The sequence below is a fragment of the Gekko japonicus genome, unplaced genomic scaffold (assembly GCF_001447785.1).
Source record: "Gekko japonicus isolate JY-2015 unplaced genomic scaffold, Gekko_japonicus_V1.1 scaffold80, whole genome shotgun sequence".
NCBI lineage: Eukaryota > Metazoa > Chordata > Lepidosauria > Squamata > Gekkonidae > Gekko > Gekko japonicus.
In genome coordinates, this window is record NW_015168047.1 from 361,365 (window position 1) to 375,649 (window position 14,285).

General features: G+C 45.0%; 2 protein-coding genes across 2 annotated transcripts in view; one reads left to right on the forward strand and one right to left on the reverse strand.

The window, feature by feature from the left end:
* Window positions 1–2,687, forward strand: part of LOC107113060 (selenoprotein O-like) — a 44,749-nt gene extending 42,062 nt beyond the window's left edge. The window contains exons 19-20 of the mRNA XM_015414298.1: window positions 2,124–2,203; window positions 2,355–2,687. Of these exons, the coding sequence (XP_015269784.1) occupies window positions 2,124–2,203; window positions 2,355–2,477 (203 nt within the window). The 3' untranslated portion in view covers window positions 2,478–2,687. The remainder of the gene's footprint in view (window positions 1–2,123; window positions 2,204–2,354) is intronic.
* A 3,363-nt stretch (window positions 2,688–6,050) lies between these two features.
* Window positions 6,051–14,285, reverse strand: part of APBB1IP (amyloid beta (A4) precursor protein-binding, family B, member 1 interacting protein) — a 44,605-nt gene continuing 36,370 nt past the window's right edge. Inside the window, exons 10-13 of the mRNA XM_015414296.1 lie at window positions 13,589–13,687; window positions 11,862–11,979; window positions 10,721–10,812; window positions 6,051–7,590 (exon numbers count right to left, since the gene is read on the reverse strand). Coding sequence (XP_015269782.1) covers window positions 7,030–7,590; window positions 10,721–10,812; window positions 11,862–11,979; window positions 13,589–13,687 — 870 coding nt within the window. The 3' untranslated portion in view covers window positions 6,051–7,029. The remainder of the gene's footprint in view (window positions 7,591–10,720; window positions 10,813–11,861; window positions 11,980–13,588; window positions 13,688–14,285) is intronic.

A 14,285-nucleotide genomic window follows, 5' to 3' on the forward strand; every position in this document is an offset into this window, starting at 1 on the left:
GGGGTGTGGCTTCTGTAGTACTTTAAATGCAAAGTTATAGAAGGATCATAAAACCAGAAGAGGGGAGGGTGCTAACAGCGCTGTATCCAATCTGTTATCCACTTTTATATCTTTCAGATTGATAAGCACCTGGGAGGGGAGGGCAGAAACACTATTGGTATAATGTTCATATTTATATTGGTAGGCTAACATGGGCTCAAATATAGAAACTGCCCTGGTACTTGTCAGATTTGTATACACCATGTTAGATATAAAAGTGCCATGTTAAGACTGGTTTCCCAAGATAATGGTGGGGGTGGGGTGGGGAGTTATCCCATAATGCCCAAATTGCAATGCACCTGCTATAGTGGCAGTCTTCAAGCAGCAGCTGGGTGACTATCCCATAATGCCCAAATTGGAATGCACCTGCTATAGTGAGAAGCCCTTTTGTCCTTACAGACAATATTTGGTGATCACCATCATATACACCTCAGGAGGTGGTGAGCTCCCCCTTAGTCGCAGTCTTCAAGCAGCAGCTGGGTGAGCACTTGTCAGGGATGCATTAGGCTGATCTTGCATTGAGCAGGAGGTTGGATTAGATCAGGGGTGTCAAACATGCAGCCCGGGGGCCGGATCAGGCCCCCAGAGGGCTTCCGTCAGGCCCACAGTGGAACTGGTCATCTCCTGCTTCCAGTTCTGCTGCTGCTGCTGCATCATAGCTTGCTTCGCCAGACTCTCTTAATCACTCAGAAATTTCATGTTTTAACCTGGGTCCTAGACTCAGAAATCTGAGCATGAGATTTCTGTGGTGAACGTCAATAAATCAAAAGTAGGTTTGCAGCTTACAGAGCTAATGTTTTAAGCATGTTTTTATTTTAAGTAAAAACAACAACTTTGTGTTTGTGTCCTTTATAAAGAGTATATCTCCGCTACCTGGCAATTACATTTTATGACACACATGGCCCAGCCCAACAAGGTCTCATTTATGTCAGATCCAGCCCTCATAACAAATGAGTTTGACACCCCTGGATTAGATGGCTTGAATGGCCCCTTCCAATTTGGTGATTGTGATATGCTTCCTGCAAAATCCTGTAGTTGAAGAGTTGCAACCAGTGTGGACTGGGTCACTTTTCATATGCATGTAGCTTTTACTGTAAAGAAGTTTGAAAATGTGTAGTGTGTTTCACATAGCCATCGCATAGCATTTCCCCTATGCTTAGGACAGCATCTGTTAAAAATACAGGCAAGCAGAAGTCTTGAATCACATGGTGAACCACAGAGATGTAATATGTGGCCCAAATTCTAATTGCAGACTACAGAGAAGTTAACCCCAAAGGTGCAAATAGCTGTAACTTCCCCAGTCCCTGAGTACTACTCAGGAACGCACTGGGGTGGGGTTGCACACCAGAGGAAAAAGAGGGATGAAAGGCCACAAATTGCACTGGAATGGATGCTTGCATACAGAAATGACATTGTTCGTACTGAAGGTACACAGAATAGAACCAGAAGTAAATTTAAGGTCCAGTATCTTTACTGCCTCAAGCTGTATATTTCCATGTCAAGGTGGTTTAGACTACAAATAGCTACACCATTATTTATTGTACAGTAAGACGAACATAACAATTGGTCCCACCTGCATTTATCATAGCCCACTCACATCCTGTTGTCGACTAGCACATCCGCCTGCTTCTGTGATTCCAGTGCTGTAAGATCTTGACAATCTCTTAAAATGGCTTGTTGTTGACACTTTGGCAGCACCGTCTTTTTCTTGCCAGTGCCACACAAGAGCACATGAACATGAACGTATGGAGCACCCAGGGCCAATCAATTTATTACATTAACATTATGAGAGGATGAGGACTTCAGCATTGCAAAGCCCTAAGGAAGGGTCCCTGCAAGCTTTTTTATCAGCAATTGGATTCAGCGAGAATCCCACCTTTCTCCCCCAAGGGGGGGCGCAAAGTGACTTCTGTTGTTCTCTTCTCCTCCATTTTATCCTTACAACAACTCAGTGGAGTGGTCAAGCGGAGTGTGTGTGACTGGCTTAAGGTCACCCAGCAAGGTCCCATAGCAGTGATTCGAACCCAGATCCTAGTCCAACACTCTAACCACTACACCATACCTATTTTTAATTTTACTCTCAGGTATTAATCCTAGGTACGTGCTCAGGAATTGGATGGCAGATTCGGCTATCCAGAAGGCTGAAAGGAACGATTTTTCTGAGGTAAGATGTCTTTGTTTTACATTTTATGCTCCATGGACTAAAGTTACCATAACAACCAGCTGACCAACCATTAACTGGTTGCAGTGTCATGGTGTAAGCATGTGTTGTGCTTGGTAGCTGGTATGACATTTTTGTATCCCTTTGCTTTCAGGTCCGCTTCTTGTTGCAGGTTTTACAACACCCCTTCAAGATACAGACTGTGGCAGAGAGAGCTGGTTATGCCCAACGTCCCCCTGCCTGGGCCAAAGAGATCAGAGTCAGCTGTTCATCTTGATGGTGATGATGATGAAGAGAATCTGCACCAAGATGAAGGGAAAGGCCAGCGATGAGACGAGACCAAAGCATCACCAGTGGACTTAACTCGTTTTTGGTTTTGCTCTGTTGCTATTTTTGTGTCTTTCAGTTCCCCTACTCCTCATTTCCCTTTTTGAAGCTCCTTCCTGAAATGAGCCTAGCCAACCTACATTAAAGTCACCCAACACTACCTCCCTGCTTTCTGGCTGCTTCTGAATCCTCTTGTAAAGGCAGCGGTTCTTACTCGTCACTGTTCATCATGAGCTGGAAGTATGTTCCTGGAAGCAGAGTGGAGCATTCCCCCCTCCTCTGCTTCCTCAATTTCTAGCAACCCCTGTCTTGGTTGGTTTGTCCATTTTGTCAAAGGAACTGCTTTGAAAATGTTCTCTGGATCAATGTGTTTCCTGTAAAAAGGCACTTCGAATACCTGCATCTTAGGATGTAAGAGGGGCTGTTATTTTAACAAGTGTACCAGTGAGCACCTGCTTCCTCAATTTTGAATTTTCTAGCAACCCCTCTCTTGGTTGGTCTGTCCCTTTTGTCAAAGGAACTGCTGAGAAAATGTTCTCTGGATCAATGTGCTTCCTGTAAAAAGGCACTTCGAATACTTGCGTCTTAGGATGTAAGAGAGACTGTTATTTTAACAAGTGTACCAGTGAGCAGATCAGTCATACAGGATAACTAGAACTAGGACTCAGTTAATCAGCAGTAGTTCATACAGATCAAGGCATGTGCTCAGCTAGCAGCTATAAGAAACACAATTTGTGGCAGCAACTAATACAACAAATAAGCCAGGGACCTGCAAGACTTGCAGATGAGGGAAATCCTGTGGCGGGATCCTACCCCCAGCTAGCAGCTATAAGAAACACAATTTGTGGCAGCAACTAATACAACAAATAAGCCAGGGACCTGCAAGACTTGCAGATGAGGGAAATCCTGTGGCGGGATCCTACCCCCTATCAGTCCACTGCTCAAAGTTTGAAGCTTGAGCAGCTGTTCCATAGGCAGAGTGGTGGGATCCCCTCCCATACGTACTGGCCCCCATTTTCTTCTCCCCATCCTGTTTTCAACCTTCTTTTCCCCAGCCCTTTCTCTGCCCCACCCCATTCTCCACTTGGTTTTCCAGCCCTGTTCCATACAATATCACCTGTCCCGCTTGCTATTTTCTCTCCCACATTTCCAGCTCCCCCCAAACCTACAAACGTGTGTGGGGTGTGTGGAATCTTAGCATTCTCCCTGTGTGGGAATTAGTCCCTTTTAAAGTTTTGGAATCCTTCCCCACAGGGTGCAGAAAGCCCCCTTGTGTGACCCCATTGTGTGGCCTGAGGGAAGCAATGTTCAGAATCAGATATTAAGATATGAGCAATGCTGCCCCCGAGGTATCCTCAGGTCCCCCCACTGAGAGCTCTGTAGTTTCCCCTCCAAGATCCTTCTGGCCTTCAGATGCCAGAGGAGTGGGAAATACATTCAGTTTGATATTAAAACAGGGTGTTGCAATTAAGGCAGGAATTCCTGTTGGTGCTGTCAAAAAGGGGGGTAGCCTCACTGCCTGAACACTCCAAAAGAACATTAATCAAGATACTTTTGTTTGACCCTTCAGAGTTCCACACACCCTTGTTTGCAGGACAATAACCAAAGGCTCTCAAGCTTTCCCAGGCAGTGCAGTCTTTCTTGGTGATTCAGTCCCAGGAAGAGCTATGAACTCTCTGGCCACTGTTGACAAGTATGAGTGAAATCTGCCACCCATTCTAATGCAATACATACCACTTCACCCATCCCCCCCCCCCCTTACTTCACATATTTTTCGGGTGCCCCGTTTACCATTAAAGGTTTGAACTATCCTATTCCAGACCAATGATGACTTGGACCTTAAAGTTGCACCACCTGGGGTCAATGCTCCCCCTAAACTGTGGAGTCTTACGAGCAAAAATTGTACTTTGTGAGCTACTGGCATTAAAGTTGTGAGCGAGCGATTGGCTACTGCATAAATTAGTTTGCTCTGGAGCTATCCTTCCCGAGCTAAGACAAAAATGTGGGAGCCGGAGGCTAAAACACTCCCTGGGGTGCAACTCAGATCCCACCAACAGAAGGCCAAAGTCTTGCACCTTTGGTTCAATACCACTGCACATCCTAGTTCTGCATAAATCTGACCAACAGTGGGGTTCCCCCATACAAGCCCAGGTAATTCTAGGGGTATATCATAGGTGTTTCTAGCCTTTCCATGTTTGTAGGTGGTTTTGCCTTGTAACCTTCCACTGCTGCTATCATGGGTCCCATCCTCTTCAAGACAGGCAGAGTAGGCTTTTCTTTCCTTTATTTCACTCTCCATCCCAAACGTCGCCGTTTATGTCTTTCTGCCCACTCACTATTCCTGAGATCATCTACCTCCTGTTCTTGATCTGTCTGCCCTACAGCCAGCTGGTCTCTCCCCACTGACTCCCCCTCCTCAGTCAGGAACTTTCTAACAGAAAATCTTTTCATGTTTGTCCCATTAAACGAAACACTCTGAAGACGCAGAAGAAGATTTTATTTAGGAGCTGGCAGTGAGTGCTGTCAAAACAAATGGGAAACTTAAGGTGAACCATAAGTGACAGAAGGATGGCAAGGGGGAAATTTGCAAAAAATATTCAGGTAACTAGAGGATCTTTGAGACAAATATCTATAGGTGCTCCTTAAAAACAGTTGCTAACCTTGCAACAGATGGGAGGCATAAATGTTCTTTCTGTTTCCAGTAGGTTCACAGTGCCAGTCCCTCCTAAGCCCTTTGGTCAGTGGGTTTAGAAGGGTGTAATTCTGCCTAGGATGGCACTGTTAGGCAGACATCTACAATCTGTAGTTACCTCTGAAAATAACATAAATAAATAGGAATTGCTGCCTTCATAACCATTGGGAAAACATAACTGTTGCATATTTTAGACAAGATAGTACATGTATATTTTACACTTTTAAATCCCCAAATACTATTTATTTTCTAAAGAGAAAAAAGCAGAATTTAATGCTGCTACTTGTACCAGCCATTAAAAAAAGCATTGAGAGATTTTGCTGTCAGGTTTAGGGCCAGGTTGTCTGTATGGGAGGGAGAGGTACCCTGGGAACAATGCTCCCTCTAAACTGTGGGGTCTTGTGAGCAAAAATTCTACTTTGTGAGCTACTGGCATTAAGAAGGAGAAGAAGAGATTGGATTTATATCCCACCCTTCACTCAGAGCCTCAGAGCAACTTACAAACTCCTTTCCCTTCCCCTCCCCACAACAGACACCCTGTGAGGCAGGTGGGGCTGAGAGAGCTCTGACAGGAACTGCTCTTTTCAAGAACACCTCTGATAGAACTATGGCTTGCCCAGGGTCATCCAGCAGCTGCGAGTGGGGAATCAAACCTGGTTCTCCCAGATTAGAGCCCACACACTTAACCACTACACCAAAGTTGTGAGCAAGCGATTCGGCGACTGCATAAATTAGTTTGCCCTGGAGCCATCTTTCCTCAGCTAAGACAAAAATGTGTGAGCTGGAGGCTAAAATAACCTGTGAACTAGCTCACACTAACTCAGCTTGGAGGGAACAGTGCCTGGGAAAGAAGTCCTCAGTGCAGGAAGCAGGATTATCTCAGAGCTCTGCAGCAAGGCTTGTGGGGCATTTTCCTACTTTCTGCTGAGAGCAAGCTGAGTGGCCGGGGGAGATCATGAACAGCTGCAGAACTGTGCCAGATGTGGTAAGTGTCAGCTTTTGCTCCCTGCCATGTGCCCATTTGCTCTCCTGGCCAAGTGGCTAGCAGCAGCAGCAGCAAGTAATTCCTCCCTTTCCCGACCATGGCAGGTTAACTCACTCAGTAGTAGGTGGCTGGCAGAAAAGACAAGAGGCCGATGCTTGGCCCAGCCTGCCCTCTCACTCCAGACGCAGTGGGGGCGGGGGAGGGAGACAGAACAGGCCACGTGAGGCAAACGGGTGGGTCTGATCCGTCAAGGGGCCTTTTCCTTGCTGCTACTCCACTGGAGTCCTCCTGGGACAAAGGGCCTTCGGCAGCTGCCTGAGTATACCAAGCTGATGCTAGACCTGACCTCTCATTTCAGAGAGAGAGAACAGCTGAAACTTTCAAAAAGCAGGGCTTGTTTCTGCAGACTGCTTTGCTCGTCCACCAACCAGGCAGGCCTTCTGCAGGGCTAGGATATGGCATTACTAGGGAAAGCGGGGAAGGAAGCTTCTGCCTGCAATAAATTAGATAGCCTTCCCGCTGCATCTCTTTGGCAATTTTTGTCGCTACTGTCTACCAGGATGACTGTTCTGGAATCTGCGTGTTCTCTGGCTGCTTTTTTGTGCTTCAAGTTGTGTGTTACTGTATTGAACAAGGAGGGAAACTGCTGTCAAAACAAGTCTTCAGGGTAGGGATACAGATTGCTTCAGGATGTGCTGGAATGATTGACTCTGTCTATACTCCTTTGGACCTCCAGGAAGTCCTCTGGTCTCTTTCCTCCAGACCACTCACTCCAAGAGCTGTCTCTCAACTAAAACCGTGCCCCAGTATTTAGACCTGTTTGCTTCACGAGGTCTCGCCCCTCTTTTTTTGCAACACTTTCATTAAGTCGGACATGAGATCCCCTTGTCCAGTTGAATCCCAAGTGGGTTGTGGCTCACTTGGTTTGGCTTCTTCTGCCTGGCCTCTGCTGCCTTCTTGTCTTTTAGGAGGGGGAGGGGGAGGAACAATCTTCTTTCGGACCGGAGGGGGGAGGGCGGGGGCAGAGACTGAGGGGGGAGGAGGGAGAGGTAGTTCTGGGTTACCATTAGCAGAAGAAGGGGGTGGCGGGGGCACAAAATCAGGAGGAGCTTCGTAGAAGTCAGGAGGGGGCGGTGGCAAGTCCACCAATTCAGGGGGTGGAGGTATCAGTTCAGGGGGTGGTGGAAATTCTGCTGGGTCTGTTGTGAAAGCCATGCTCGCTCGCTCTGTCCTTGCAGGCATCAACAATGAAGTCGTAATGGCAGAAGACCGTCTTTCAGGAGGGCGGGGCGGCTGCATCCCTGCAGGTTTACGATGGTGCTTCAGTTGTGGTGTCGTAGGCAGGGGCACTGGAGCGGAGTTGCTGATGCTGTCTGATTTATTGGCCTGTTGACAAAAGAAACAAACTCACGTGCATGGAAAGAACTTGATATAAAAAGCAGGACTGACGGGTTCCTGAGTATAGAAATTCATTGGAGGAATACGTATCTATTAAGTTCTGTTTCCACATTCTGAGATTAAACTCAAGAGTCAGTAAAAATAGATGTATTCAAAACTGACCACAGGGCAGTCTGTTGAAGCCAAATACTTAAAGGGCTTCTCTCATGAGCTCACTAATGTCCATTTTACACACCTGAACCTGCCTTATACTGAATCAGACCATTGGTCTATCAAGGTCAGGGGTATCTGTTTAGACTGGCAGCAACTCTCCAGGGTCTCAGGTGGAGGTCTTTCACATCACCTTCTACCTGAGCCTTTTAGCTGGAGATGCTGGGATTGAACGTAGGACATTCTGCGTGCCAAGCAGATGCTCTGCCACTGAGCCACAGCCCTTAATTTTGTCCTGTGGATACTTCCACACACTGCCAATTCTCCATGTAGTTTCATCGCCACTACAAATGCACGTTCCCATCCACCCTCTGTCCAAAAGGTACTTTGATCTTTCCAAAAAGAACTACCAAGCAGGTTTGGGAAAGATTGCAGCAAAGCACAGGAAAAACACAGAAACATGACAAACACATGAGGATGGCCGTGCAAGCAGCCCTGTAGGAAGAGCTTCCCTCCCCCTTAACTTGCATTGTGCCACGCCACGAAACAAGTCTGTGGCCAAGACAAAGTCCATTGTTTTGGACCAAAGAGAATGAATGATGCAGAAGGTGGGATCTCTCAGAGAGGCGGCTGGTCTCCTCTCTGTTTCTCATCATTAATACTAGAAAAGTCTGTACGTATGCATGCAACAGGTATCTTCTCATACAGCAGGGGCAAGAGACCTTTTTCGGCTTCTTGTTTTGAATTGGTGGCTGGTTTAAAATGGAATAAACAGGGTAACACAGAAATGGTCCGATGAAGATCTACTCAAAACAGAGAGTTTGGCTGGCAAGGGACGGTCTGATGAAGATCTACTCAAAAACAGAGAGTTTGGCTGGCAAGGGACGGTTTGTCATGTGTATTAACTCCTTTTTGATGTATATTTCTACATGTATCTTTCTGCGGTCTTACGCACTTGTTACTGGTAAACTGACTATGCTTGTCGCTTTTTTCGTACTGTAGGTTCAGTTATGTTTTCAATTTGTAGTTTACAACGCACCCCGATTTCTGACATACCATCTGGTGTACTTTAGTGTCGTGCTGCTTGTCGGGGGCATTTGCCACTTTTACACCAGGCTCGTAACGAATCGCAAGGCTTTTTTGTGGAGCCATCTGAAAGGCATTCTGTTCTCTGTGCTCTTCGGATGGTGGCAGATGGAAATGGAAAAACAAGAGCACTACAGAGCCTGAACACAGAGCAGCTGATAACTAATGTATTTGTATAGCCTGTGTCTATGTAGGGTGCCATTTGTCTTGCCTGCCCTTTCCTATGGCCAGGACCCAGCCGGTGCAGTGCATTCCTCTGCCTCTTGCACTAAGTCACGGCCACTTTCTCCCCCCACATTCTTTTGCACCTGAAGACTGGAACCTGTTAACCTCTGGCATTACAGTGTACACAGAAACAACACAGAGATGAAACGCTGGATCTCTTCCAAAGCATCCGTCACATCAGTTGTAGGAAAAAGAAACTCAGACTAGCAGTTCATTAGATCCATGTTTGCTGTGCTCCATTCAGCCTTCTCTTGACTTGACTTTGTTTTCAAGATGAAGAGAGAGAGAGTCCCAGCTGGCAGCCTAACAAATATGCTTTCCTTTCACTTGTTGGTGGGCAGCTGGTGGCTGCTAAAAGTTGCTAAAGGCAACTGTAAATGTTGGGTCTCTTGTTACTGTGAATTCTAACCGGGTCTTTCTCATGCTGTCTAAAAGGCTATGTGCTATTATATAGACTTATTTGAATAAACAGAAGTATGTAAGCACTGAGCAATACATAAAAAATTGGATTTCTGTGCAGTGCTTGCATGCAATGGTCCCTCTAAGCTGTGGAGTCTTGTGAGCAAAAATTCTACTTTGTGAGCTCCTGGCATTAAAGTTGTGAGCAGGCGATGTGGCTGCTGCATATATTAGTTTGCTCTGGAGCCATCCTTCCTGAGCTAAGATGAAAATGTGTGAGCCGGAGGCTAAAAAACTGTGAGCTAGCCCACACTAACTTGTCTTAGAGGGAGCACTGCTTACATGTATGTCCGGACAAGGATGGCCCAGGCGTGCCCAATCTTGTCAGATCTCAGAAGCTGAAGTGGAGTTGGGCCTGGTCAGTACTTGGAGGGGAGCCCACCGGGGAGGTTCAGGGTTGCTGTGCAGAGGTAGGCAATGGCAGAACCGCCTCTGTCTCTTGCCTTAAAAACCTTATGGAGTTGCCTTAAGTTGGCTGTGACTTGGTGGCATTTTCCACCACTACCTGCCGACACACACAGCCTCAGCTTCTTTTTGTTCTTACGCAAACACTCTAACCATGAAAAGCTTCAGTAACCCATTCACAGTTAACAGAAACATATACTGTGGATGAATCTCATAGCTGACCTGCATCCCTAATAGATTGGGACACTTCCAGAAGACACGTTATGTTGGCTCCAAAGACTCCACTCTGCTGAGAGAGGCACTTTTCTTCACTGGATCTCAACAGACCTCACTTGGTAGAGAAAAGTCATTGGATATGAGCCTGTATAATTATACTTTTAGAAAACTTTTCACCAAATCACTGAAGTAAAAGCTTACTATTCTTATGACAACAGATTTTTAAAGAACAGAGAGAAGGAAGTAGGCTAAATGCAAAACATTGGCATGTAAGGGGGAAAACCCACAAAAATTCATGAAGAATAGGACTATCAGTAGCTATTAGCAATTTTGGCTAAGTGTAGCCTCCAAGATCAGGGGCATATTGTCTCTGAAAAGTATTATTTATTTGGAAATTGTATGCAATACCTCTCTCCATAGGCTTGCTTGAAGCAGCTCAAAAGCAATAGCCTAAAAAACCATCCACAACAAACCATCCAGATAGCGAAAATACAGTACACCGTGGTTGGCCAATGCAGAAACTGAGTTTCATCCCTTGGCCTGACACTGACAGGCAGTTCTTATGTTTAATTTGTACCTTTGGCACGTCAGTAGGTTTTCCAGTCTGTGAAGAATCAGCAGTTGTGATGGCTGTGGCTTGGGGTATCTGTCCATTTGCACGAGTCCTACCTATGATACGAAAAAAGGAGAAAAACAGGTAAGCTAAATTTCAGTTTACTGACAACAACTACAACAGGAAAATATCCTCATTTTGGAAATGTGATGCCAATGGACAAAATCACATCAACCGGATATACTGATCACCCTAGGATACTATGGTAACCTTTGAAAAGTTGTATGGGGCTCTTACGCCTTTGTACAATGAGCTACACTTCCGGCCAACTGAATAAGGGAAATTGGACCAGATGAACATTTCATGATTTTAGCCAGAAAAAACTTAAAATCAGTCATTTGGCTTCCCAGTTTAGTCTGAGCTAGTCTGAAATGGAATCTTTCAGACTTCACATCATTTTCTGTATGGCACATTTTAGGCTTATTTTGACGGCAAGGGTTAATGTTTCATTAAGTGCATCCAGACCTTCCCACAATCAGACGAATCTTTTATGATGTCTCTTCTAGATATAATCCCTGGAGCCCCCCCTTCAACTTTTTCCTGTAAACTGATTTTGTACTGACACCTTTATAGTATCTTCTGATAATTGCCTGGGTTGGTGGTGGTACATGACCTTAAAGATCCCCAACTTGTTCATGATTCTGTCTCAAGTTCATTGTGGACAGTCTGCATCAACAGTATGACTGGATGCATGTCATTGACATGAAGTTAAATGTTGTTTGGGATGGAGAATCAAAAACAATTCAACTATCCCAATGACGGGAAGTGTGTATCCAGGAAGGCACTGGACAACTAGTTAAGCTTGCTTCAGGCTTGTGTTTTTGAACATCAGCACTTCATACACATGCTACAAGCCCTTTCTGAAACCAAAGAGCCTATCGAAAGCAGTGGCAAAGAAAACCAATTATACCACTAGAAATGGAGAAAGGCTTGGGACAGTCACAGGAAGCTCTTTGAAGCCTGGTCAAGGGGACAGGGATCAGTGCTAGGATAAAGAGGGGTCAACTGAAATAAAATTAAACATAAAGAAGAACAATCCTTCTGATTCCACACAAGCGACTCTATCACCTACTCAGTATATGTCTAATTTAACAGGCCCTGGTACCTTTTGGAGATGATCCGGCAGCAATTGTGGGTTCAGCATTCCCCAGCTTTCCCCATCGAGATGCTAAGCCAGCTCTCTGCAGTGCACATTTGTAGTTATCATACAGTGTCTTGCCATACTGGGAAAACAAACAGGGACTTTCTCTTGAATCCAGAAAATGTCAGGAACTAATAATCAATGTACAGTGCCCTATCTGCCTCCAGATACAGGGAAAACTAGAAAACATTGGTGCTATATACCTGTATGCTCAAGAATTTATTTAAACCCATGTGGACTGGGTCTACAACTGATGTGGAGAGCTTTTTTCATCTGTGCATTTCAGCATTAGACTTGCAAACAGTTCCACTGTGGACATGATAGAGATGTAGAATTTAAACCAACGTAAGCCTACTTGAATCCACATTCAACTACTCTGGGCAAATCAGCCTTGTATGTAGTCGGACCCTTTATTATGCAACAAAACATTAAGGGTGCTTTCCCCAAAACTCAGCAAGCCAAGTTAATTCAAAAATCCAGCAGATTTTCTCCACCAGCCTCTTCCTCTGATTGTGTGAGGTGATGGGGGAGAAGAGGGTTGCTTACAGGAAGGGGCCAGGCCAGAAGCTTTAGAAAGTCAGAACCCAGCAGCAGAGACAGTTGCCCTTTAAGTGAATTCAATCACAGTGAATCCCACCGCATTGCAAAATAACTGGCAGGATGAAGGACATTTGCTCTTTCAGCAACAGAAGGCTTTACTAGAATGCACCCACACAGCTGTTAATAAATTGAGAACTCTGAAACAGGTAGTGAGTGAGTTTAGCAGAATTCTTTAAAATTTCTTTTTCAGCTGTTTGGTTTCCATTTCTCATTTTCTTGTGTGGAGAGGGACCCCATAGTTACAGTCTGCTCAGAATCCATGATGTGACACTTGCAAAAAAAAAAAAAGCTTGGAGAGGTTGCCCGTACTTGTGGAACAACCCCCCAGGATTGATCAGGCAGGACCTCCACCCTCCTGGGCTTTCTGGAGAAGTTATAGAACAGAATTATTCCAGAGAGCTTTTGGTGCAGCCTCAGTCTAGGCAAAGGGCGCAAGGCATTTTTAGATTGGTGTTCTAATAATAATAATAATACTTTCAATTTATTAATCGCTTTTTTCCCACTCATGCGGGCTCAGAGCGATTTACAGTTACTCAAAGACAATGGACTAACAATATATTTGTGGGGGATAGGGAAGACAACATACAATATTTAATCACACACACATTGTAGCTGGTCGGAGGATCATCTGCATTTAATGTAATGTATATAATATTTGTTGTTTTAATGCTTGATTTACACACACACACACATTTGTTGTACCACACCTTGGGTCCTGAGTTGCTCAGCAAAAAGGCAGGCCTATAAGTGCCTCAGTTCAGAGCTGTAGTCACTCCCAAGACCCAACTAGTTTCAAAGAACATAAATTGTCGAAGGGAGATAATAGATTATGGGATCCTGTGTTCTGATCCATGTAATGTTCCTGAATGTAGGTCTTCGTGCTAACATAAACAGGAACTCCAAAGATCTCTAGTACAGCATCTCTTTCAACCACTGCTTGAGATTGGAGAACTAATGTTAAGTGTGGGTTGTTTTCACCAGCGTCCTTGGCTGTAGCTCTCCATTGGAGCTCCGCTGTTTCTTAGACTTCTCAATTCCACTCCCTTTTCATTCCCTTCTCAAGAGATACATCATCATCTCCCCTTCCTCACCTTGGCAATTCTTATACCAGTTACCCACTGATGCAGGGTCTGCTTGTCATCACAGCACAAGTATTTGATATACTGCGATTCTTTCTGTATCTGAGGGTGCTGCCGAGAAAAAAAAGATTTTTTTTTAACCATTAAAAATGTGTTAGAACGAAATAGGAGGAAAGAACCAACAGCTTTAAAAATTAGTGGGAAACTCATTAGACATGCATTTGCAAACAACTCATAAAATGCCACACACCAAAACATTACTGTCTAAACATTTGCAGTGCAAATGTTACACTTTAAAAAGAGAGAGACATCTGGCAAGCAATGTTCCTTCTTAAGTTGTGGAGTCCTGTGAGCGAAAATTCTACTCTGTGAGGTACTGGCACTAAAGTTGTGAGCGAGCGATTTGGCTACTGCATAAATTAGTTTGCTCTGGAGCCATTCTCCCTGAGCTAAAGACAAAAGTGTGTGAGCTGGAGGCTAAAAAACTGAGCTAGCTCACACGAACTCAGCTTAGAGGGAACACTGCTGGCAAGTAAAAACTGGCTTGGGGAGTCAATCTGGGGCATGCTGCAGTTCCAAGGGTGAGCATTCAGTGTGTAAACAAAGGTGCCTATTGCGGTTTGTCATCTGGCACTCATCCAAAGTGGATGCTGAAGGTATCTTTAGTTTCCAAGAATCAAGCTATGTTTTTGAGAAGCACACACCATTA